Source organism: Oryctolagus cuniculus, chromosome 5, assembly GCF_964237555.1.
Source record: "Oryctolagus cuniculus chromosome 5, mOryCun1.1, whole genome shotgun sequence".
Lineage (NCBI taxonomy): Eukaryota > Metazoa > Chordata > Mammalia > Lagomorpha > Leporidae > Oryctolagus > Oryctolagus cuniculus.
In genome coordinates, this window is record NC_091436.1 from 130,833,932 (window position 1) to 130,856,541 (window position 22,610).

General features: G+C 42.8%; 1 protein-coding gene across 5 annotated transcripts in view; it reads right to left on the bottom strand.

Annotated features, from left to right (window-relative positions):
- Nucleotides 1-22,610, bottom strand: part of DNAH8 (dynein axonemal heavy chain 8) — a 358,350-nt gene that overhangs the window by 170,899 nt on the left and 164,841 nt on the right. For all 5 annotated transcript variants that reach the window (XM_070074115.1, XM_070074114.1, XM_051854776.2 and 2 more), the window contains 12 exons: nucleotides 18,656-18,843; nucleotides 16,679-16,765; nucleotides 16,478-16,585; nucleotides 15,142-15,276; nucleotides 13,248-13,409; nucleotides 10,656-10,902; nucleotides 10,294-10,535; nucleotides 10,066-10,206; nucleotides 8,148-8,385; nucleotides 3,733-3,875; nucleotides 2,734-2,868; nucleotides 1,320-1,442 (listed from right to left, as the gene is read on the bottom strand). In XM_070074115.1, the coding sequence (XP_069930216.1) occupies nucleotides 1,320-1,442; nucleotides 2,734-2,868; nucleotides 3,733-3,875; nucleotides 8,148-8,385; nucleotides 10,066-10,206; nucleotides 10,294-10,535; nucleotides 10,656-10,902; nucleotides 13,248-13,409; nucleotides 15,142-15,276; nucleotides 16,478-16,585; nucleotides 16,679-16,765; nucleotides 18,656-18,843 (1,949 nt within the window). The remainder of the gene's footprint in view (nucleotides 1-1,319; nucleotides 1,443-2,733; nucleotides 2,869-3,732; nucleotides 3,876-8,147; nucleotides 8,386-10,065; nucleotides 10,207-10,293; nucleotides 10,536-10,655; nucleotides 10,903-13,247; nucleotides 13,410-15,141; nucleotides 15,277-16,477; nucleotides 16,586-16,678; nucleotides 16,766-18,655; nucleotides 18,844-22,610) is intronic.

Here is a 22,610-nt window from a genome sequence, read left to right on the forward strand (position 1 = left end):
CAACAGACTGAAGGCACAGCTGCTGTTTCCTGAGATGGAGATTGCTGAAGGAACTGGCTGTGTTTGAGATCCAACTAGACGCGCCTAGTAAAGTGAGTGAGTTTGTAATTCAGGGGCTCTCCAGCGTATATAGAGGACCAGGGTGAACCAGACCTAAACATGCCTCCCCTTCCCCTGCATTCTGGGGGCTACTGAGTCTACCTGCCTCAAGCCAGAGAAAGGCCACACAGAACTGTTCAGGATACGCCTCAGGAGCAGTGCTGAGCTTCTAATGGTGTCAGGTGAACAGGGATAACGAGCTGGATGGGACCCATCCCGGTGACCTCCAGGTTAAGTGGTGTTGTGTTGGTGGGAGCTGGGCCCTTGGGACTCCACCAGGAGCGCGCCAATTCCTTGGCAACATTAGTGAGTGCTTGCAACAGGAACTGACTCAGGTTCATCAATAATCATTACTAGGACTGTGGCACATGGCAGAGTTAAAAAATAATTAATAAAGCAGGCGCCGCGGCTCACTAGGCTAATCCTCCACCTTGCGGCGCCGGCACACCGGGTTCTAGCCCCGGTCGGGGCGCCGGATTCTGTCTCAGTTGCCCCTCTTCCAGGCCAGCTCTCTGCTGTGGCCAGGGAGTGCAGTGGAGGATGGCCCAAGTGCTTGGGCCCTGCACCCCGTGGGAGACCAGGAGAAGCACCTGGCTCCTGCCATCAGATCAGCACGGTGTGCCGGCCACAGCTCACCGGCCGCGGCGGCCATTGGAGGGTGAACCAACGGCAAAGGAAGACCTTTCTGTCTGTCTCTCTCTCACTCTCCACTCTGCCTGTCAAAAAATAAATAAATAAATAAATAAAAATAATTAATAAAAAGTTTTGTTTTTTAACATCAGATACTCTTCAGCAAGCCAATACAAGGATGCTTCAAACAGGCTTTAGAAAAAATAGAATTAAAAGTTTATTGGGGTGCAAAAGATTTTGCCATCCTTACACAGTTTTTCATAATATGGATTTTCAACAAACTCTTTGGTGCTCTCTTCTATGTTCGCTAGGAGGTTACAGCAAGGATGAAATCCCAGGAGGGGGAAGCAGAAGCAAGAGAGAGGCCAGAAAAGCAGAAAAGACCCTAATCAAGTAGCCAGAGAGACAGGAGGGAAGTGCTGCAGAAAATCATGTAGCGAATTCCAGAAGGGACAGTGTCAGCTGTCACAGACAAGTCCAAAAGATTGAGAACCGCTGCCATTCTTAATACCACAAAAGGTGTTGACATTTTTAGATAGAACTCTTAAAAACTCATTAAGTACCACCTACAGAAGACATATTGTTCTTACCTGGTCTCCCCATTCATTGATCACAGGCATATTAATGTCATCAATAAACACAGTCATTTTTCTCCCTCCTGGTGGCCCATACGTGCTTCCCATTCGCTTATCCACATAGCTTTCAATTGTTCGCTACAGAAAAGGACATGGTCTGTCTTAGGCATTAGGTTTTAATCACATGTCTAAAAATGATCAGCATAGTTTTCAAAATAGAATATATTTACTTATGTATTTAATAAGCATAATTACTAATATATGATGTTACTTTTTAAAAATTCATGGAAATGGAATTAAAAGATAAGTTTATTTTGGTGTAAATTTTTTTTTTTTTTTTGACAGGCAGAGTGGATAGTGAGAGAGAGACAGACAGAAAGGTCTTCCTTTGCCGTTGGTTCACCCTCCAATGGCCGCCACGGCCGGTGAGCTGTGGCCGGCACACCGCGCTGATCTGATGGCAGGAGCCAGGTGCTTCTCCTGGTCTCCCACGGGGTGCAGGGCCCAAGCACTTGGGCCATCCTCCACTGCACTCCCTGGCCACAGCAGAGAGCTGGACTGGAAGAGGGGCAACCGGGACAGAATCCGGCGCCCCGACCCGGTCTAGAACCCGGTGTGCCGGCACCGCTAGGTGGAGGATTAGCCTAGTGAGCCGCGGCGCCGGCTATTTTGGTGTAAATTTTTTTAAAGATTTATTTATTTATATGGAAGGTAGAATGTGAAAGAGAAAGGAAGAGATAGAAGGATCTTTCATCCACTGGTCTACTCCCTAAATGGCTGTATCAGCCAGGTATGGGTCAGGCCAAAGCCAGGAGCCAGAAACTCCATCCAGGTCTCCCACATGGATGGCAGGGGCCAAAGTACTTGGGCCATCATGCACTGCCTTTCCAGGCACATTAGCAAGAAACTAGATAGGAAGCAGAATGACTGGGACTTGGACCAGTGGTCTGAAATGGGATGTTGGTGTTGCAAGCAGCTTAACCAGCTACAACACAAGGACAACCTCTTTGGTGTAAAAAAATTTTGAAATCCATACATAGCAATATACCTTTTCCATGAACTTTTTGGAAGACCCCATGTATGCACAGATTTCAAAAAATTTTTTGCACCAAAATAAATGTATCTTGTAATTCCATTTTTCCACAAACTTTTTGAAGAACTCGCATATATATGGTTACTGTTAATTTTTTTAATAAGCTACGGTACCATTGATCATTTCACTAAAATAGATATGCTCCAAAGTTCAGCTTCAGTCTCAATAATCAGTTAAAATATGCTATTTGGATTTGGTTTCAACCTCAGCCTTAGGAATAGATAGCAGAATGCTAATTGCAGAATCATTTCTTCTGAAATACTCGTACACATCTTACTGTAGGCACCACTTTAAAATTGTAATGTGTTTATTACAACAGCAGATGATGGCTTTTACCTGAAACATCATGGGTTCTGTGGCAGATGAAAAGTTTAGACTTTTGGATAACTGTACTTCAGGATCATATTTTTTCAAATACGCCTTGATCATTACAGTTTTTGCAGTTCCCTGCTCTCCTGTGAGCAAAACCGCCTGCAATCACAGGATAGTCATACTGAAAGGGTCACGTTCAGTCTCAAACTTATCTTATGGCTCTACTGGCTATTCTTGCATTCTATTAATTATGTACCAACTTTAACCACTTTTTAGAATTGTACCTAAATCAAAATAAACCTTAGTTGAATTAAATGTATTCAAAAGATATACAATACTATATATATATACTATATACAATACTATATGTGTATATATATACATACATAACAACACTATAAAGTGCTAGAAGAAAATACTGTTAGATTTTCACATGACCATGTGGGGATGGATGAGACACTAAAAACAGACACCCACTTTATTTAATTTTTTCATATTTATGTATTTATTTATTTGATAGGCAGAGTGGCAGAGAGACAGAAAGGAAAAGACTGACAGATAGAAAGAGACTTTCCAACTACCAGTTCACTCCCCCCAATGGCTGCTATGGCAAGGGCTGGTCCAGGGAGAAGTCAGAAGCCAGGAGCTCCACTCAGGTCTCCCAGGAGGGTGCAGGGATCCAAGCACTGGGGTCATCTTCCACTGCCTTCCCAGGAGCGTTAGCAGGAAGCAGGATGGAAAGCAGAGCAGCCAGGACCTGAACCAGCACTCTAGTATGGGATGCTGGCATCACAAGCAGCTGCTTAACTCGCTATGCCACTTTCCTTAACAAGCTGGGAGTCAGAAGTTCAGGAATATTGAATCAGAGTCTATCCTGGGAAGAACCTGAGTTCATTTGCCAAAATTGTTCTCCTTGAATGTCAGTCCTCCCAGGTCCCTGTGTTGGAACTCAATTTTTCTATCTGCAGAAAGAGATGAGTTTCTTACACGGTTTGTAAACATCTAAGAGACTATTAAACTTACTTTATGCTGTTTGGCAATGGTGTCTATTAAGAAATTTGTTCTAACATTATCAACATTTGGAACCAAAATGGATGAATATTCTGGAATACTGTCAGTTGGATAATAATATGGCTGAAGTTTCTTATTCCAGTGCTCCCAATCACCTATAGAATAAATAAATCTTAACTTAATCAAACTGCAGTCATTGAAAGTTATCTCAGAATACGAAAGTGTACGTGCTAGGAGCAATCCATAGGATCATTTAAACATTTAAAACCTTTTCTGAAAACATGCTGATTTATCTTAGTAGATAAACTGAATAGAACATTTAAATTTGCTTTAAAATTACTAATCCATTCATCTAGGGATCTGGTCTGGAATGGAATTAGGATCAGCTGGTGGTAAAACTAACAACATGATATGTGTCTTGTAGGAAAGCTACCTTGACTGAAATATTTTATCTTGTCTAGACGCTGAATTCTCCATATATAAATTTTTTTGAGAGACAGTGACAGAGAGAGAAAGGACCAGAAAGTCAAAAAAAGGGACAACTGGAAACTGGACAGAGGATGAGAGAACAAAACCTAACCCCCAAATTGTAATGTAGTATAACAGAGTGTCCAGACTCCTAACTTGCAGTAACTTCTATTTTACTAATTGCAATCTTTGCTGTAATAAGTATCACATTTCATCAATTCTAATAAAAATATATTTACATCTTGGTGTCTCTACAATGCTCCTTTTTTTTTTTTTGTTTGCAGAGTGGATAGTGAGAGAGAGAGACAGAGAGAAAGGTCTTCCTTTTGCCGTTGGTTCACCCTCCAATGGCCACCACGGCTGGCGTACTGCGGCCGGCGCACCGCGCTGATCCGAAGGCAGGAGCCAGGTGCTTCTCCTGGTCTCCCATGGGGTGCAGGGCCCAAGCACTTGGGCCATCCTCCACTGCACTCCCTGGCCACAGCAGAGGGCTGGACTGGAAGAGGGGCAACCGGGACAGAATCTGGTGCCCCAACCGGGACTAGAACCTGGTGTGCCAGCACCGCTAGGTGGAGGATTAGCCTATTGAACCACAGCCAATGCTCCTTATAATCTATAATTATAAGGCAAATTTGGTCACAGCAATTCCTACTATTGTCATTTAAATTGAATTACTTTCATTGTTGGTATTACATTGTTAAGTTTCACTGTCACTTTAGATATCTTCAAAATTTATATTATGATTCAGGATTGTACCAAGAAAGTTATTGTCACATAGAGTACATGGAAAGAGCATGCATCTAATACTAGCAAAGCAAATATTAATTATTGTAGTAATAGCCTCAATTTCATGTGTCTTACAAAATAAGTAAGTCATATGGTAAGTCTGTGTTTAACTTGTAAGAAATTGCCAGACTGTTTTCCAAAGTGGTTGTACCATTTTGCAGTCTATGAATCTCATTCTACACATTTTTGCCAACATTTTATATTATTAATCTTTTTAACTGTGCTGTTCTAGTGATGGTGGAATGATATTCCATTGTGATTTTATTGTTTTGTTTTGTTTTGTTTTTGGACAGGCAGAGTTAAACAGTGAGAGAGAGAGAGAGAAAGATCTTCCTTCTGTTGGTTCACCCCCCCAAATGGCCACTAAGGCCGGCGCGTTGTGCCAATCTGAAGCCAGGAGCCAGGTACCTCCTCCTGGTCTCCCATGCAGGTGCAGGGCCCAAGCACTTGGGCCATCCTCCACTGCCTTCCCGGGCCACAGCAGAGAGCTGGACTGGAAGAGAAGCAACCGGGACAGAATTCGGCACCCCAACAGGACCAGAACCCAGGGTGCTGCACTGCAGGTGGAGGATTAGCCTAGTGAGCTGTGGTGCCAGCCCTCCATTGTGATTTTAAATCACATTTGCCTTCATGACCAGTAATGTTGGATATCATTCCACGTGCTTTGTTCATCATTCATATATCTTACTTGGTAAAGTATCAGTCTAAATTTCTTGCCCATTTTTTAATTTGGGTTGGTTGTCCACAGCTTGTTATTTAATTACAAAGCTCTTTATATATTCTGGACAAAATTCTTCTAGCAGATGTATATATTTTTCAAGTATTTTTACCAGTCTGTGGCTGGACTTTTTAATAAAATGGGTTGATAGTGTTGTTCAAATCATCTATACATTTACTAATTCTATTTCTCAGTCACAGTCAGAGAGTATCAACACCTTTACTCCAACTGCAGATTTGTCTCTCCGTTTCTGCTGTCCTCTGGCACCTGCTCTCTGAGCAGAACCCTCCTCTGGGAGTGCTCTGTCCTGCAAACCCTAGCCACCTGGGTCTCCCCAGAATCCATCTCTTGACTCCTCATTTTGGTGAAAGAACAGGTTCTGTTGCGTTTGCTCCCTGCAGCCCTGCTGCTGGAAACCTCCTCCTGCAGGCAGCTGGTACGATCCCCTGTCTACCTCTCAGGGCTCTCAGTCCTGTACTACCTGTCGGCCTGCGTCTGGAAAACATTGCTTCACATATTTTATCCAGTTTTCAGGCTTTCTAAAGTAATAGGTTAAACCCAGTCCAATACTTCATCTTGTCTAGAAGCAGAAGTCTCCATATATAATTTTGAAAGACAGTGACAGAGACACAGGGAGAGAGAGAGAGAGAGAGAGAGAGAGAGAGAGAAATCCAAAAGAGAGCATTCTCATCCATCAGCTCATTCCCCAAATGCCTGTGACAGCTGGGACTGAGCAGAGGCTGGAGCTGGGAACTGAGTATACCGTCCAGGTCTCCCATGTGGGTGGCAGACACCCAATTATTAAGCCATCATCACAGCCTCCCAGGGTCTACACGGACAGGAAGCTAGAATCAGAAACCAGAGCTGGGAATTGAACCCAGGCACTCTGATGTGGGACATGGGCGCTTTAACTAGTGTTTTAACCACCAGACCAAATGCCCATCCCTTCACTTTGAAATCTAAAAATAGAATAAACCTCTCCAAAAAAGGGGGAGAAGGATGAATGAATGGATGAATGGGTAAAGGCTGAGATATTGAAGGACAGGCTAGAAATCGTCTGGAGTAGATATGATGGAGCCCTGTGTCACCCCTAAATCTGTAACCTCTTGGTTCATTTCTCAGGCACATACTCTCAGCAAAAGCAGTTATTCTGGGTGGCAAGCCTGGATGCCTGCAAATGCCCAACATTTTAGTCAACAAACGATTTCAGAACCCCTTTGGAAAAGGAAAATGAGTCTAGATGGTTGTCAACCTTTTGCTGACATTTCCAGTAAAACCATGAAAGCGGCATCATCTAAACATACAGAAACAAAGTGCTGGCTACTTGAAAGAAAATGGCAGAAATATCAGCGCTCTGCTCTTTTAAGAAAAGCAGGTTCTGTGTTGCAGGCTGAGTTGCTTCTCAGCTCTTCCCACAGCCGGTGTAGGACTCACCTTTGCCCCGTGGGCCACATCAACTGCTGCACACCTTTCTACCTTCTTGCTTTCAAAATGTTGTCGCTGCTGCCTACTCTCCAGTTCCATTTATCCATTTCAGTTTACATTAAAACAAATAAAACACCACTGGCATTTTAGGAAAAAGCACAGGTGTTTAGGAAACATGTTTTCTTCTCTGGGGCTTAGAAGAATTGCAGCCTGGGCTATGGATAAAAGCACCAAGTCCATGGGCATTTCTTGAAGGAAAGGTAAGGTAAGCCCTGCCAGGCTTTGATGAGTCTGCTACATGGAAGGAGGATCCCACCTGCTGGGAACATTCTCTGCCCATTCTGACATGTCTTTTTTTGAATTAAATGTTTATTTATTTAAAAAGTAGAGTTAGAGTTATTTGAAAGGTAGAGTTACAGAGAAAAGGCGGGGGGTGGGGGTGTCGATCTTTCATCTGCTAGTTCACTCCCCAAATGGCAGCAAAGGCCAGGGTTGAGCCAGGCAGAAGCCAGGAGCTGGGAGCTTTGTCTGGGTCTCCTACATGGGTGCAAAGGCCCAATCACTTGGGCCATCTTCCAATGCTTTCCCAGGCACATTAGCAGGGAGCTGGATCCAAAGTGGAGCAACTGGGACTCCAACCAGCGCCCATATTGGATGCCGGCTCTGCAGACAGTGGCTTAACCCGTGCTGATCCCAAAGAATTTGTGTTCTTGATGTCACTACCTTTCTCCTTTAAGCATCAGAAAGCAGATGATGCCAGGGTTACTGCCAATGTATCTGTGCCAGATTTTACTTAGTTCACACCACAAGAAAAATACATCAGGAGTCTCTATATAGGTTCTTTGCATGGCAGATCTGTGAAATTCTACCAGTGTTCACATACTCAAATACACACTTTTAAAAGTGATATTAACAACTGTTATTCATAATTGGTTTAATATTTCTGCACAGAAGAGCTTGTGGAAGTTTTTTTCCCACTTCTCAAAAGAAGTCATTTCATTTAAGATACAATGGTAAGATATGTACGTACCATAATCAGTAACATAAAATTCATACATGGTTTGATTTGTGCCTTTAGGTATATCTGGTAAATCTAACTTGCTTGTGTGGTGTCGTAAAAAGGCTTCGAGTTTTTCTCTGTTTTCCAATTCCAGAAGGGCTCCCAAACTCCACATTAGGCCAAACACAAATAATTTATGAAGATGCTCAACACATGAAACACCACCTTCTTCTTTGGAGGGAATTAAGCCTTCCAGAAGATTCAGAGACTGGAGACATTTAAAATAAAATAAAGTTTTAAATTTAAAATGGAAAGCGTAGGTAATAATAAAATTAAAAAGAGGAAGGAGAGATTAAAGCAAATACATCGCAGGAAGACAGCACTTGATCACAGTCCTACAACCAGCAGCATTTAAAAGAAAGGCTGCCTTAGGCCACATGGCCAAGCCAGGAAGACACTGAACGGGGAATCCGGAAAGTTCCACCCCCCAGCTCAGAGTTCTCTGAGTGTCAGTTTCCTGAGATGGAAAGCAAATGGCCTCTTCTAGGTATTTCCCAAGATGACTTCAGCTTCTAAAGATCGATTATCCAAATTTTTCAGATCAAAGATTTTATCTTTTTAACATTTTACAGGACTCAGAAAACTGCGGGCGCCAGGGGCCAGGCCCCTGTTTGGCATATAAAGTTTGATCAGAACACAGCCCCACTCGCCCACTGACACACTGTTCTAGCAGCTTTTGTGCAACAACAGCAAAGTGGAGTGGTTGAGACAAAGTTCGCCAAAGCCTAAAACAGTTACTACCTGGCCCTCACGAGCAAGCGTGACCCAGAGCGTGGGGAAGCAAGTTGACTGCCACAGTAAGACTCATCTTCTAAAACAAAATTATTTCAGGAGAAAAATCTCGCTTCCCTTTTGCATTCGAAAGCACCTTACACACAATTCACAGGTGTGGGCCTTATGTTTCTTTTCTTTTTTTTTTTTTTTTTTAAGATTTATTTATTTTAAAGACAGTTACGGAGAGAGGTAGAGACAGAGAGAGAGGTCTTCCATCTGCTGGTTCACTCTCCAGATGGCCACAACAGCCGGAGCTGCGACGATCCGAAGCCAGGAGCCAGGAGCCAGGAGCCTCCTCTGGGTTTCCCACGTGGGTGCAGGGGCCCAAGGACTTGGGCCATCTTCTACTGCTTTCCCAGGCCATGGCAGAGAGCTGGATCGGAAGAGGAGCAGCCGGGACTAGAACTGGCACCCATATGGGATTGCAGCACTTCAGGCTAGAGGTTTAACCTGCTGTGCCACAGCGCTGGCCTGGGCCTTGTGTTTCATGTCTCAGCTGCCCGCCTTCATGGATGGACAGCCCCTGCACTGAGGACCACGGTGTAAGAACAAGGCACGAGAGATCGCCTGTAGACTGGGATGAGGACAGCCCCAAAAATATATGAATCAGCCTGGGCCCCCTGTCTCAGCCCCCAGGAAAACTGGGTACGGAACAAACAATACTACAAACTACTTCTCAGAGAATTTGTCTCTCACAGTTCCCCTCACCTCATACATACCAAATTTGCAAAGGTAAGATTGACACAGGCTCCTTTTGGTACTTTTCTGTAAAAATGCTAGCCTATTTATTTGTTGGTCTTGGGCACATTTTCTTGGACAGGTTAAATTTAAAATTAAATTTGATGGCAGAAAAGACAATTCACTCTCCTTCCTCTTATAATAACAGCCTCCCCTCAAAAAAGAGTAAAAATACTAAAGAGACGATGGTCAAATCATTAATAAGGTCTCCAAAAGGAATCAAGCTTTTTTCAGAGTCTTCACAGCCACATTATAAAAAGATTTCTACAGACTGCCTGGGGTTTTTTCTTGTAGATGCCTATAAACCGTAATGGAGTAACAAAAACTAAAGGAAATCTCAAAATCTAAGTAGTGAATGTACAAAAAATGACCTTACTTGCATGATGTAGTTGCATTCTAAGAGCTGCATTTTAGGACTGAGGTTCAGCTTCATAAAGGTGTAGGTATCTTCAAATGCTTTATCGTACAGAGCCAGGAACACGGTAGCTTCCTGCGCAGTGCGCTTCTTCAACCATGCCTGCAGCAGAGAAGCAGTCTGCTTACTGGGAAGGCCCCAGGCGGACCGTCAGGGGCTGTACAGAGGGTGCGCCTCGCTGGTGCCCACCTGTAAGATGGGCCTCCAGGTGAGAGCGGAGCTGCTGATATAGACCATGCCCATCCTAGACACCGTGGCCGGGGAGGCGTTCTCAATGTTGTGGACTTCAAACAAGAGCTTACAGCTCGGGGCCATGGGGATGCGGTCTCCATTGGCTAACGTGAGCGTTTTATTGTCGTCCAACACGGAGTTTAAGTTCTCAATCCAAATGGCATCTACAGGGCCGTCTAGAATCAGGAAAATGTTTTCACCTGCAAACAATTAGAACAATCATTTTCACCTGCCTATAATTAAAACAGAAACTTAAACAAACACTGTGCTTTCAATGAACTAGCAGGGGGGAAATGGTCGCAGAGAAGGGTTGTGTGTACCTTTCTTAGCCTTTAACGTTTTTCTCCAGAGAGTAGAAAAAATCCCATCAGTCCAGTCATTGGTAGCTGTGTCCAGCCGGCCAAACATCTGCGGGGCAGTAATAGCTTTTGGATTCATCCGCATTTCTCTATGAGGCCTTCCGCATTCTGTCAACGCCTTCATCAGAATGGTGATAACGGTTGTTTTCCCAGAACCACTGGGCCCAAGAGTCATTAGGCCATGGCGAACCAGAGATGTCTCATATAACTACACAATTAGACAAGAAATTGAAAGCCATCATTTATGAGCCTCCTGCTGACATTCTTGGTAGTTAGATGGAAGTTAAAGGCTTGAAATAAGCCCTTTATTAAAGTAACTAATTCACCCCTTTGAAGAGGTAAACAGCCTCTTTGTTTTACTAGATATAAATTAGCTCCAGTTTATAAAATGGCCTAAGTGAGAAAGTCATGTCAATGCGGGACTTGAATCACATTTCGGAAGTAATGCATTCAGGATCTAGTTACTGCTTCTCAAATGACTACTCCTTGTGATTTAGGTTTGCTGACACCTAACGGTTCTACCCGAAACTCTATGCATCCAATGTGATGATGTCGTCCCCTGGTGGTAGAAGGCAGCAGCGCAAGCATTGCAGTGAACACCCAGGTTTCACAGGGCCTTCTGTTACATTTTCTTCTTTCTCCTATCCTTCTCCCTCTTCTTTAAAAAAAAAAAAAAAAAAAAAAAAAAACCTATGTGAAAGATAAGACAGAGAGACAGACAGACAGAGATCTTCCATCTTCTGGTTCACTCCCCAAATGCCTGCAATAGTCAGGGTTCGGCCAGGTCAAAACCAGGAGCCCAGAACTGCATCCGAGTCTCCCACGTGGATGGCAGGGATTCAACCAATCGGAGCCATTACCTGCTGCCTCCAAGAGAGTGGATTTGCAAGCAGCTGGAATTGGAAGTAGATCTGGGACTTAAACCCAGTCACTCTGATACTGGATAAAAATGTCCCAAGCAGTGTCTGCACCACTCCACCAAATGCCTGCCTCCAAAAAGCACATCTTGAATGAGGATTCATACGCAGATGACTTAGGGAGCGTTCCCAGGAGAAACGGATTAGGGAGCAGGGAAGCAAACAGGAAATGGGAAGAAGCCAAGCAAGGTGTGATGGAAGTCACCTGCAGAGAATAAACTTCCACCAAATCCTGTGGGGACTCTGCAGTGTAAGTCACAGCTCGGTAACTGTCCTACCTGAAGCAGGGGAGCTGGATTTTCCTGTCCATCACCCATGAGTCCTTCTCCAAGGGGAGCATGGTTTGGAGGTAGGTGGGAAATAAACTCCCAGGCACTGCCTGCCACAAAATCGCTCCAGTCCCCGCTTTTGCGGATAGAAGCAAAAGCACACGGGCACTGGGCGGAGGACACACAGACACCATAAAAGGATCCAAGATCTACTAAGAGCCTAAGTAGTTTCTGTGACATCAACATGGAGCCCACTATTCTAATGGCAACCCGTTGAGATGACCGGGGGTGGGGGATGTGGTGTGGTTTAATACTCTGTACACTGTATGCATATCATATTTAAATTGCCTCCCAGCAATTAAGAAAATTTAAATGGTTCCCAATACATGGGTGATGAAAAAATCCTTAAACTTCTCTCCATGTTTCCTTGAAAGGTTTGGATATGTGTCATGCACTTGCACATCTTATAATTTGGCAAAAAGCTAAGTTAAACTAAGAATTGTTATTCTTTTTCAAATGAAGTTTTTGACACTTGCCACAATTTCAGCTCCTCCATTTTTTTTCAAAAGGTCCAGATAATTCTCCCAAAGCAACAACTCATAATGATTTGATCCCATGTCCCTGCTACAGGCTTTTATTTTACTTTGTTTTAAAGATTTTAATTATTTGAGAGGTAGGGTTAGAGAGAGAGAAAGGTCTTCATCGCTGATTCATTCCCCAGATGTCCACAATGGCAGGAGCTGAGCCGATCTGAAGCCAGGAACCAACAGCTTCTTCTGGGTCTCCCACATGGATGCAGGGGTCCCAACAGTTGAGCCATCTTCCACTGCTTTCCCAAGCCATAGCAAAGAGAGCTGGATCGGAAGAGAAGCAGCCGGGACGTGGCTGCTGGCACCGCAGGTGGAGGTTTAGCCTGCTATGTCACAGCACCGGCCCCTGCCACAGGTTTTTATCTCAGCTAAGGAAAAGGCTGGACAGAAAGGCACCGGAAGTTTAGGCGAAGGTGAAGGAAACAACCTGTCGACCACAAAGCGGGAGTGAAGGAGTGTTCCCACCCGCGGGATTCCTCAGGCAGCACTGCCAGACTGGTACAAGAGGCCCTGTGCGCCGAGCTCCTGGCACCCGCCCAACCTTCTCACCATGTGCAAGTAAGCTGCAGCAAATTACAGCTTGCTTACTACGAAGCAGGGCACTCCCAAGCCATCACTCCAAAAACACAAACATGTCCCGCCGAGGACTCCTCTTGCAGTGAGGTGCACATGGTGCTTTAATGCTAAGGAAAACTAACCTGCGTCCTCGCTTAGTCATGACGATCTTCAGCAACACATTCTTTCTATTATACAGATAATCAATTAAACTTTCCTTACCTGTACAAGTTTGAGGTTCCAGGGTGGGTGGTTAATCAAGCCTTCCAGCTGAACCTGATTGGCTACTGCAGCCTGCAGTTCCGTGTAAGTACTACTGTCCAGTTGTAATCCTGGAAACAGGTCATTGATTAAGCTGAGGAACAGGGGTTCATCTTCATCAACCTGAGGAGGTACAGGGTTAAATAAGATTGCTCGTTCCGTCAAGAAATATTTACCAGCTAGCTGGAATGTGCATAGCACTTATCAGTTTATGCCCAGAGAATCAGCTATTTCTCTCCCAATCAGACTTGCATCCTCTAATACTCCCAGTGGATCCACGGGGCACCAAAGGTCCTTGGCAGCCAACATCTTTTACAATCCAGCCTCCATCTGCTGTTCTAGGATTTTATCTCATTGCTTTATCACATGAACGCTCTGCTTCTCACCGACTGGGATTCTCATCAACCTTAAAAACAAGTATTTTACAGTCCCTAGCCATGAGAATAGCGTATTAACATTTCATTTAAATTAGGAAAACACCCATAACCCTGTGTGACTTTATCCAGCTTTGGCTGGAAAACTGAAAGCAGTGCTCTGCCTTTTCTTTTCTTTTCTTTTTTTTTTAAGATTTATTTATTTGTTTGAAAGTCAAAGTTACAGAGAGAGAGGGAGACATAGAGATTTCCATCCACTGGGTCACTCCCAGATAGCTGCAGCAGCCAGGGCTGGGCAAGGCCAAAGTCAGGAGCTTCTTCCAGGTCTCCCATGTGGGTGGCAGAGGCCCAAGCACTTCAGCCATCTTCTGATATTTTCTCAGGGCGTTAACATGAAGCTGGATAGGAAGTAGAGCAGCCGGGACTCAAGCCAGTACCCATACATGACACCAGCACTTCAGGTGGCGGCTTCACCTGCTATGCCACAACACTGGCCCCTCTGCCTTTCTTAAAAGTGCTAGGTTGAGCAGCCTACGTGCCATGTCTTGAATATCGGTTCACAGACTGCTCCATTTCCCCAAGTTCCACTCCTTCTGATTTCTCCTCCTACTCCAAGGCTTCCCTGAGGGTTTCTGGAACACTTGTCTGGGAGTTTCAAGAACACCATTTTCTAGGGGAGACAGTGAGCTGTACTGGAAGGAGCAAAGGATTTGGCATCCCAAACTCTCATGGATTGTCATTTCAGCTTCTCAGCTGTTGTGATTATACGTTAGTCCTCCAACGTCTCTGAGTCCCAGCTCACACCTGAGCAATGTGATGATAAACAAGCTGGCCATCCACAGTCCACAGAGTCCCCGTGAGGCTCAAACAAGACAGCGCACCTGAGAATCCTTATAATAGGAAGGAACTATACAGCTGGCAACGGTGAGGTTTTGTAACCAGGCTGTGAGCTCCTCCATCTTACATGTCCACAGCATGGACACAGTAAGTAGACGTAGAAGCTCTTGAACTAATACCACATGAGTTCAAAATAACCCAACTATACTTGTGACAAGCATGAAAGCAGTGATACAGCTCTTTCTTACTTTCCATGGCTAACTTCTAATACATATTTGGAAAATAAGAATGGTGTTGATCTGAGATAAGCTAGTCATATTCAGAGAAAGCAACAAGTTCTTGGGATGCCCTATGAATTCAGATTTTCAGAATTAGAATGTCTTTTATAGTATGAATAATGGTAGAGAAGGGGATTGAAATTTTGGGGCTGAAGTCCACTGATTCTCTGTTTAACTGCACAACTGGTTAGGAAAGCCACGTCCAGTCCCTGATGGTCATACAAGATGGGGGGGAGTTGCCCTCTAATGGAAGCGTCCAAAACCCATTTTCCCTGCTGTTATTAGTGCTCACAGCTCAAGCCAGCCAGATAGAAAGAAATCAGGTCAAAATCTTGGAAAAGAGGTGAATTCAGGGAAGAAAGATACCAATTTAGAAAGGTTCATATCTCTCAGTCCTCTCATGACAGTGCTTAATTCACTATCTTCTGGCCTGGCTCTTTTTTGCGATCCAAGTGTTCTCAACACAGAGAGAATATTTCTCAACCCAAAGTCATAGTGAACCTAAAATGAGAAAAGAGGGGGAAAAGATTACTTAACTGAAAAACCCCAAATGCCAATTCCCTCTGTACATATAGGTACATTTCCTGATACTTAGATGCTATACGAATGGTTGAACTAAAAACTAATTAGCTCAATTCTCCCATCTTTGACAAATGAAATGGTCACCCCAAGGGGGGAAAAAACCTGTTCACACCTTAAACGCCATTTGAGAACAACACAATCGTACACAGTCTGCGTAAAAATAAATTTCAAATGCACGACCAATAGGTCACATATGTACTTATATGTATGGTTTTATGTATATAACATTCTTGAAATAAAATTATAGATATGGAGAAAAGGCTACTGGCTGCAACTGGTTAGGGAATCTGGGTAAAAGGCAGCATGAGGGAAACGGGGGGTGATAGAACAGTTCTGTATTTTGGTTAGGTGGTGATCACACGAATCTATCCATGTGACAGTTAGACAGAGCACATGAGGGCATGCATAACTGGTGAAACCTTAATAAGCTCTGTGGTTTGTCCCAATGTCAATTTTTTGGTTTTGTTGTTGTACTAGTTACAAGATGTCAACACAGAGGAGGCAGGTGAATGGTGAATAACTCCTGGATATTTATTTGCAATTTCCTGTGAATCTACAATTATTTCCTAATAAAAAGGGTTTGAAAATACATAGCCGGTAGGAAAAATTAATTAAAATATACTTTAGAACAGAGTCAATGAGATTTTCTTTGACTCACCAATTAGTGTGCATCAAGGTAAAATTGCAACATGAAAAACTAATTTCATGGCTTGGGAGTAAACAGATATGGAAAGTTACCTGTTTAGGCCGGCGCTGCGGCTCACTAGGCTAATCCTCCGCCTAGCGGCGCCGGCACACCGGGTTCTAGTCCCGGTCGGGGCGCCGGATTCTGTCCCGGTTGCCCCTCTTCCAGGCCAGCCCTCTGCTGTGGCCAGGGAGTGCAGTGGAGGATGGCCCAGGTGCTTGGGCCCTGCACCCCATGGGAGACCAGGAGAAGCACCTGGCTCCTGGCTCCTGCCATCGGATCAGCTCGGTGCGCCGGCTGCAGCGCACCGGCCGCAGCGGCCATTGGAGGGTGAACCAACGGCAAAGGAAGACCTTTCTCTCTGTCTCTCTCTCTCACTGTCCACTCTGCCTGTCAAAAAATAAATAAAAAAATAAATAAAAAAAAGAAAGTTACCTGTTTAGTAAGTTGTTCCTCACAGAGTTTGTAAAGAACGTAAAACTTCTGAGCCAAGATAACATTTTCAAGAAACCCACAGCTTGCAAGTTTAACTCGCATGATGATCTGAAAATTAATATGGTTAACAATTTGTCAATGGTTTTAGTGGAAAACAGGTAAGGACATAAACTCTTGCACATTTTTAAGTCCACTACATACCTGTCTATCAGGAACCATCATAGCAACGGTTCTAAACTGGATTTTTAAATTTTCTGGTAGTTCCTGGCGCCCAGCATATCCCGGGTTCTGAAAGTTGAAATATATTTAATTCTCAGCTGTTTGGTATAATTTCCTCAATACAATTCAAACCTTTCAATCAGATTCTAAGGTGGTATTGAAAAAAATTAGGTCCATAAAATGTCCTTGTTTTCTCAAAAATGTGTATTATTGGGCCATCCATATTTTACATACTCACATCACCTCCTTTTAGGTAGCTCCAATTCATTCATTACTAAAATCACCCACACAATTCTAAGAAGGAAAAAATAAGCATCTGTCTATTGGTTTAAAAGATAGAAAATGAAAGAATGGAAAAATAAATAAATACGTAAATAACTGTGCTCTAAAATAGGTTATTAAAAGAGAGGAGAAAACAGAACTTTATACTGATTAGCTTACTTAGGTAATTCTTATTTCACCTCTTCAATTATTCCTCGCAGCCATAGTTATAAGGGTTCCTTGACTTTCAAAGCATCATTTAAAAAAATACCCTGGGAGTGAAACATCCTTGATGTTGGTTTTTAGGAAGTTAATTCAAACAACTGAATCAAATCTCAGTGATCTGGGGCTGAGCCAGCGCTGTGGCATAGCAGGTAAAGCCACTGCTTGCAGTGTCAGCATCCCATGTGGGTGCCGGTTCAAGTCCCGGCTGCTCCACTTTCAATCCAGCTCTCTGCTGTGGTCTGGAAAAGCAGTAGAAGATGGCCCAGTCCTTGGGCCCCTGCACCCACATGGGAGACCCAGAAGAAGCTCCTGGCTTTGGATTGGTGCAGCTCCGACCATTGTGGCCAGTTGGGGAGTGAACCAGCCAATGCAAGACCTCTCTCTGCATCTCTGTAACCCTGACTTTCAAATGAATAAATAAATCTAAAAAAAAAAAAACCTCATTGACTCTTTGCTAAAAATAGAGATGCTTTCTGTAGCACCTTGAGCCAGTTTTTTAAGCTTCCTGAGGCCCAGCAACCTCAGCTATAAAATATCACCTCAAAGGATGACTGTAGCTTTAAGATGAGCTGGTGTGCACGTGACAGTCACTGGTGTTGTCAAACACTTGAGTTTCTCCCTCTTTCCAATCCCATGATAGGACTGTGCTCTTCTGCCCTCCTTGAAGCTAGCTGTGTCTATGCCACTAGCTTTAGCAAATGACTTATCTCTCTGGGCAGAAATTCCAAGAGCAAAAGCACATTTTATTTATTTATTTATTTATTTATTTATTTAACTTATTTGAGAACCAGAGAGAAAGAAGAGACAATGAGAGAGTGCACCCATCTGCTGGCTCACTCCCCAAATGCCCACAAAATGAGCCATCAACTCAACCCAAGTCTCCCACATGGGTGGCAGGAACCCAGGGACCTGAGCCGTCACTGCTGCCTCCCAGGATCTGCATTAGCAGGAAGCTGGAGCCAGGTATTGAACACTAGTACTCTAATAAGGGATATGGGTATCTTAACCACTAGGCCACATACCCACCCCCAGGGCACAATGCTTCATGTTCCCTTTTTCTTTTGCAGTGGGAATCAGTAATAACTGAAACAGTGCCTACTTGTCAGCCTGAGTACCACAGTAAAGACATATAACACAGACCCTGGCCTCTCCACCTCCACGGAGGTCAACCCACAGTGGACAAAGGCATGAGGGAGAAACTGATCCTTGTGGCGTTCCTGCAGTGCAGCATGAGTTATGCTAAAACATAAAGCTGTCAGCTTCGCATATAAATACTCAACAATCAATAACTACTATCATTAACACATTATTATTTTATCTTCTGAGTGAGCTATTTCCAATACTCTAAAAAATCCTGGAGTAAGAGAGAATATCGCATGACTCCTGGTCATTTACCCACCGATATATGCTTCCTTTCATTTGATTCTATAGAAATTAAACCAATCAGATTGCAATTAAAGCCTTTATCCTCACCATTGTTAAGAAGATTCCAAACTCTGGATTTAAATCAACACAATCACCATCAGAAAAAATGAACTGCTTCTTTCTCTCCTTTCTTGCTGTCAAAACAATATAAATTTGTTGGGCCGCCACTGATAAGACAGGCAGTTCAATTCTGTTAAACTCATCAAAGCAGCCCCAGGAACCTGACTGTGCAAGACCTGGCATGAAAAACAGTTAATTTGTAAAGTTTTGCTCTTCTTACAGGTCTTATTTGATCTTATACAATCATTTTTATAAAGTGCTCCCAAACAATCATATATTGAAATACAATTTATGTAAACTTCCATATCTGGCTATTTATAAAAACCTATTTAATTTCAGTAATAAAGAGAGGTTTAATTATTTGTTTAGCACCACCAAGACAGTGAAAAAGGTACACAGCCAACATGAACATGTAGCTACCTCATTATACCCAGGGACGCTGAAGGGTGACACAATTCGATGCAGTGTGGAAATGTCACCTTCAGTGGGGATGGGGAGGAGGGAGCCAACGTGTTTAGGGAAACTCACAAAATAAGAGATGCCCCGGCTGGGTCAGATCTCTCTGTTCCTTTTTATTGCAATGAAATAGAAATGTCAAGATGAAGGGTGAACCAGAGAACGGCCAAGGGGATTTTTATTTATTTCTTATAAAACCCGGCACAGAGAAGGATCTGGATATCGTGCACACTGCTCCTGTCTAATCTCGAAGGATGGAAACTCCATTACCTTCACTTCTGCAAAATGCTCCTGTTTCTTTCATTACTGCTACCTCCATCTCAGTCTTTCTCCTCTCTCCTGTAGGAATTTCCTTTAGACGGATATTGGCATTTCTTTATCTATCCCTAGGCCTCTTAAGTGTTTCTGCCAAACTTTCCATCTCTTTGTCTTTGCATGGTGTTCTCTTGGCTAGATATTCCAACTTGAATGTGTGTGTGTGTGTGTGTGTGTGTTCCAGTTTCAATTTCCAAGAATTCCAATTGTTACTTTTTTTACAACAGCTCATGTTTTAAATCGATTGAATGTGATAAATTCTGGAATCTCTCTGAAGCTATTAATTTCATGATTGAATTTTCTTCTGCTCTGTTAATTCAATTTAACAGCCAGGTCTCTTCACTGTTTTGGGTGCTTCCCTAGGTTCTTCAGATGTTTTATGGGACTCTGTTCTCCCTGAATGATGATTTTTCAGTGTGTACTTCCTCGTCCCAAATGCAAATCCCTGTTTGCAGGAAGCATGTCTGCATCTGGTGATTTGCAGAGGGAGGGGTGATAGGCCCCTCCTTCCAGGCAAGGGGCTTGCACACTGAACCATCTCTTGCCTCGCCTCTCTGGCACAAACCCCCATCTGGGATGAGTCCCATTTCAGAGAGCTGGGTTACAACATTTGCACAGAAAGGAAAAATGGGAGACAGCCTTCTGGACTCCAGTTTGGGTAGGCGAGGGTTTCCTTGTGTCCTACTCTGCTCGCTCTACCATCCCCAACTCTCAGGAAAGACTGAGCCACAGAACCTTCCATTTGATAAGTAAATAGTTTGGGGGGTTTCAGAAATGTTTCAACACACAGGTCATTATGAAGAATAGTATAGTGGACAGCTATGAACCCACTCACCAGATCTTAACAATTTGCTTCAGATTTTATTCTAAAGGATAGAATATTAGAACAACAAAGTTCTAGCTAATAAATGTCCCTCTTGGATCTACAATCCCTCCTTTGTCAGAAATAACTTCTAACCTAAAATCTGTGTGAGTGGGTCCTATGCATGCTTTTAAACATTTGGCTCTATGCATGTATTCATAGAAGCTATGTATTTTGCTTATTCAAAATTTGTATGTATATATCCAAAACACTGTGTGTGTGTGTGTATATATATATATATATCCTTCCATAATTCGATTTATTTGCTCAATATTATTTTTCTACACTGATAATATACAGATATAATTGACCGTTTAAAAATGCTGCATTGTGCAGGTATTCCATTACGCAAATACACCAGCTTAAAAAGTCATCATCCTCCCAGTGGATATTTGGGACGTTCCTGATCATTTGCAACAGCAGCATAGCAGTCTTGCTCACAACTTCTGCAGAAATGCTGGGTCAAGGATTACGTGCATCCTCACATTCACTTCCGGCTGCCGAGCTGGTTTTGGAAGCAGCTCTACCACGTCCCGCACACTGAAGTCCCGAGAACGAACACTTCCACAAGTCTCACCAGCAGTGGCTTTGTCAGCCTTTTCCATTTTTGCCACTCTGGCGGGGGTGAGAGTGGCATCTTAGTAACGTTTTATTTTGTGTTCCTCAGTGATGTGAAAGGAGTCTTTAAACATTGGCTATTCATCTGTTGTGAGCTCTACATGTTTAAGGGCCTTCTCTCAATCGGTAGCTTCTGTTTATTCCCTTTCTTAAGTGGAGAAATCTCACATGAAGACTATATAATTGAGGATACCTCAAAAAAATTCATGGAAAATGAAATCAAAAGGTAGGTTTATTCTGGCAGACAAAAAATATGAGATCCATGCATATGTGAGCTCTTCAAAAGGTGTGTGGTATGGATTTCAATTATATACATATACTTCTATACATATACACACATATATATAAGTATAGATCACATTATAAAGATATAAAATTAAACAGCCAAGTAAATACAGGCAGGAGCTAGATGAGCAATCCCTTGGGTGTCTAGCACAGGGACACCATCACATCCCATTCAAAGGAAGGGCTGAGCGAGTGAATGCGTGATAGTTAATAAAAAGAAACTCCAGTAACTTTCTCCTCAACTACATCCCCCCACCCCTCCTGCCTTACATCTGAGCTTCGCAGGAATCATTATTTTCTTCCTTTTCTTTTCCTTTTTACTACTTATGTCTATACACATCTAAATAACTTATTCTTAGTTTTACCTATTTTTGAATGCTAAGTTTACTCATACCATACTTTTGTGAGGCTTGTTTTCTTCTCTCTGTGAGATTGCTCTGTGTCAATGAATCTTGTTGTAGTTACTCCTTTTTACATAATTGCTATGCAGAATTTTATACACATGTGTGTGTATTTTTCCATTCCTTTATATGTAATATACAAAATATACACTCACAACTTGTGTATCCACACCACCATAGAGGACACTTGGGCTGTTTGCAGGTGGATGTTGCATGAACATATGATCATTCCTACCCATGGCCTTGGGGCAGCAAGTGCAGCATATCTGAATACGAACCAGAAGGTGGGACAGCTAACAATACATATGTATGCTTTTTAAAGCAAAGTCAACTGATTTCCAGAAAGGACTACTCTTCCACCAGTAGTGGAGCAGTGTCTTTGTGGCTCTGTGTCCCTGACAATGTCATACTAAGTGTGACTCTAATCACACAAAGCAGACTGTCATAGCAATAAACATTGCTTTGGTTGCTAGTCATTCATTCTTCTTCATGCATAAAATGCCTTTTCCTCATTTTTCTACTGGGATATCTTTTGCTCATACACAGTATTCATATACTTGGGATGCTAACTCTTTATAGACTATATATGCTGTTAATGTCTTTTCCAAATTTCTGACATGGCTTTTCTTTTTTTTTTCTTTTACTTATCGTTGATATTCATTGATGAATAGAAGTTTTTAACTTACAACAGACAAATGCATCATTCTTTTCTTTTGTGATTTGTTATTTTCATATTTTAAAAAGGTTTTCTGTTCTAAAAATACAGCTATTTTCTTTAGTTACCTTCTGAAAACCAATACAGTTTTACCTTTCACATTTAGGCATTTAAGCTCCCATAAGAGACTTTCATGTGTGGTGTCAAATATTAATTACATATTATCTCAGAATTATTTATTATAAAACCCCTCCCTTCAACACTGATTTACAGTACCTTCTTTGTCATATCTCCAGTGTCCTTGACCCATTTCTGCATTCTCTGTTATATTCTGCTGGTCTATTTATCTAT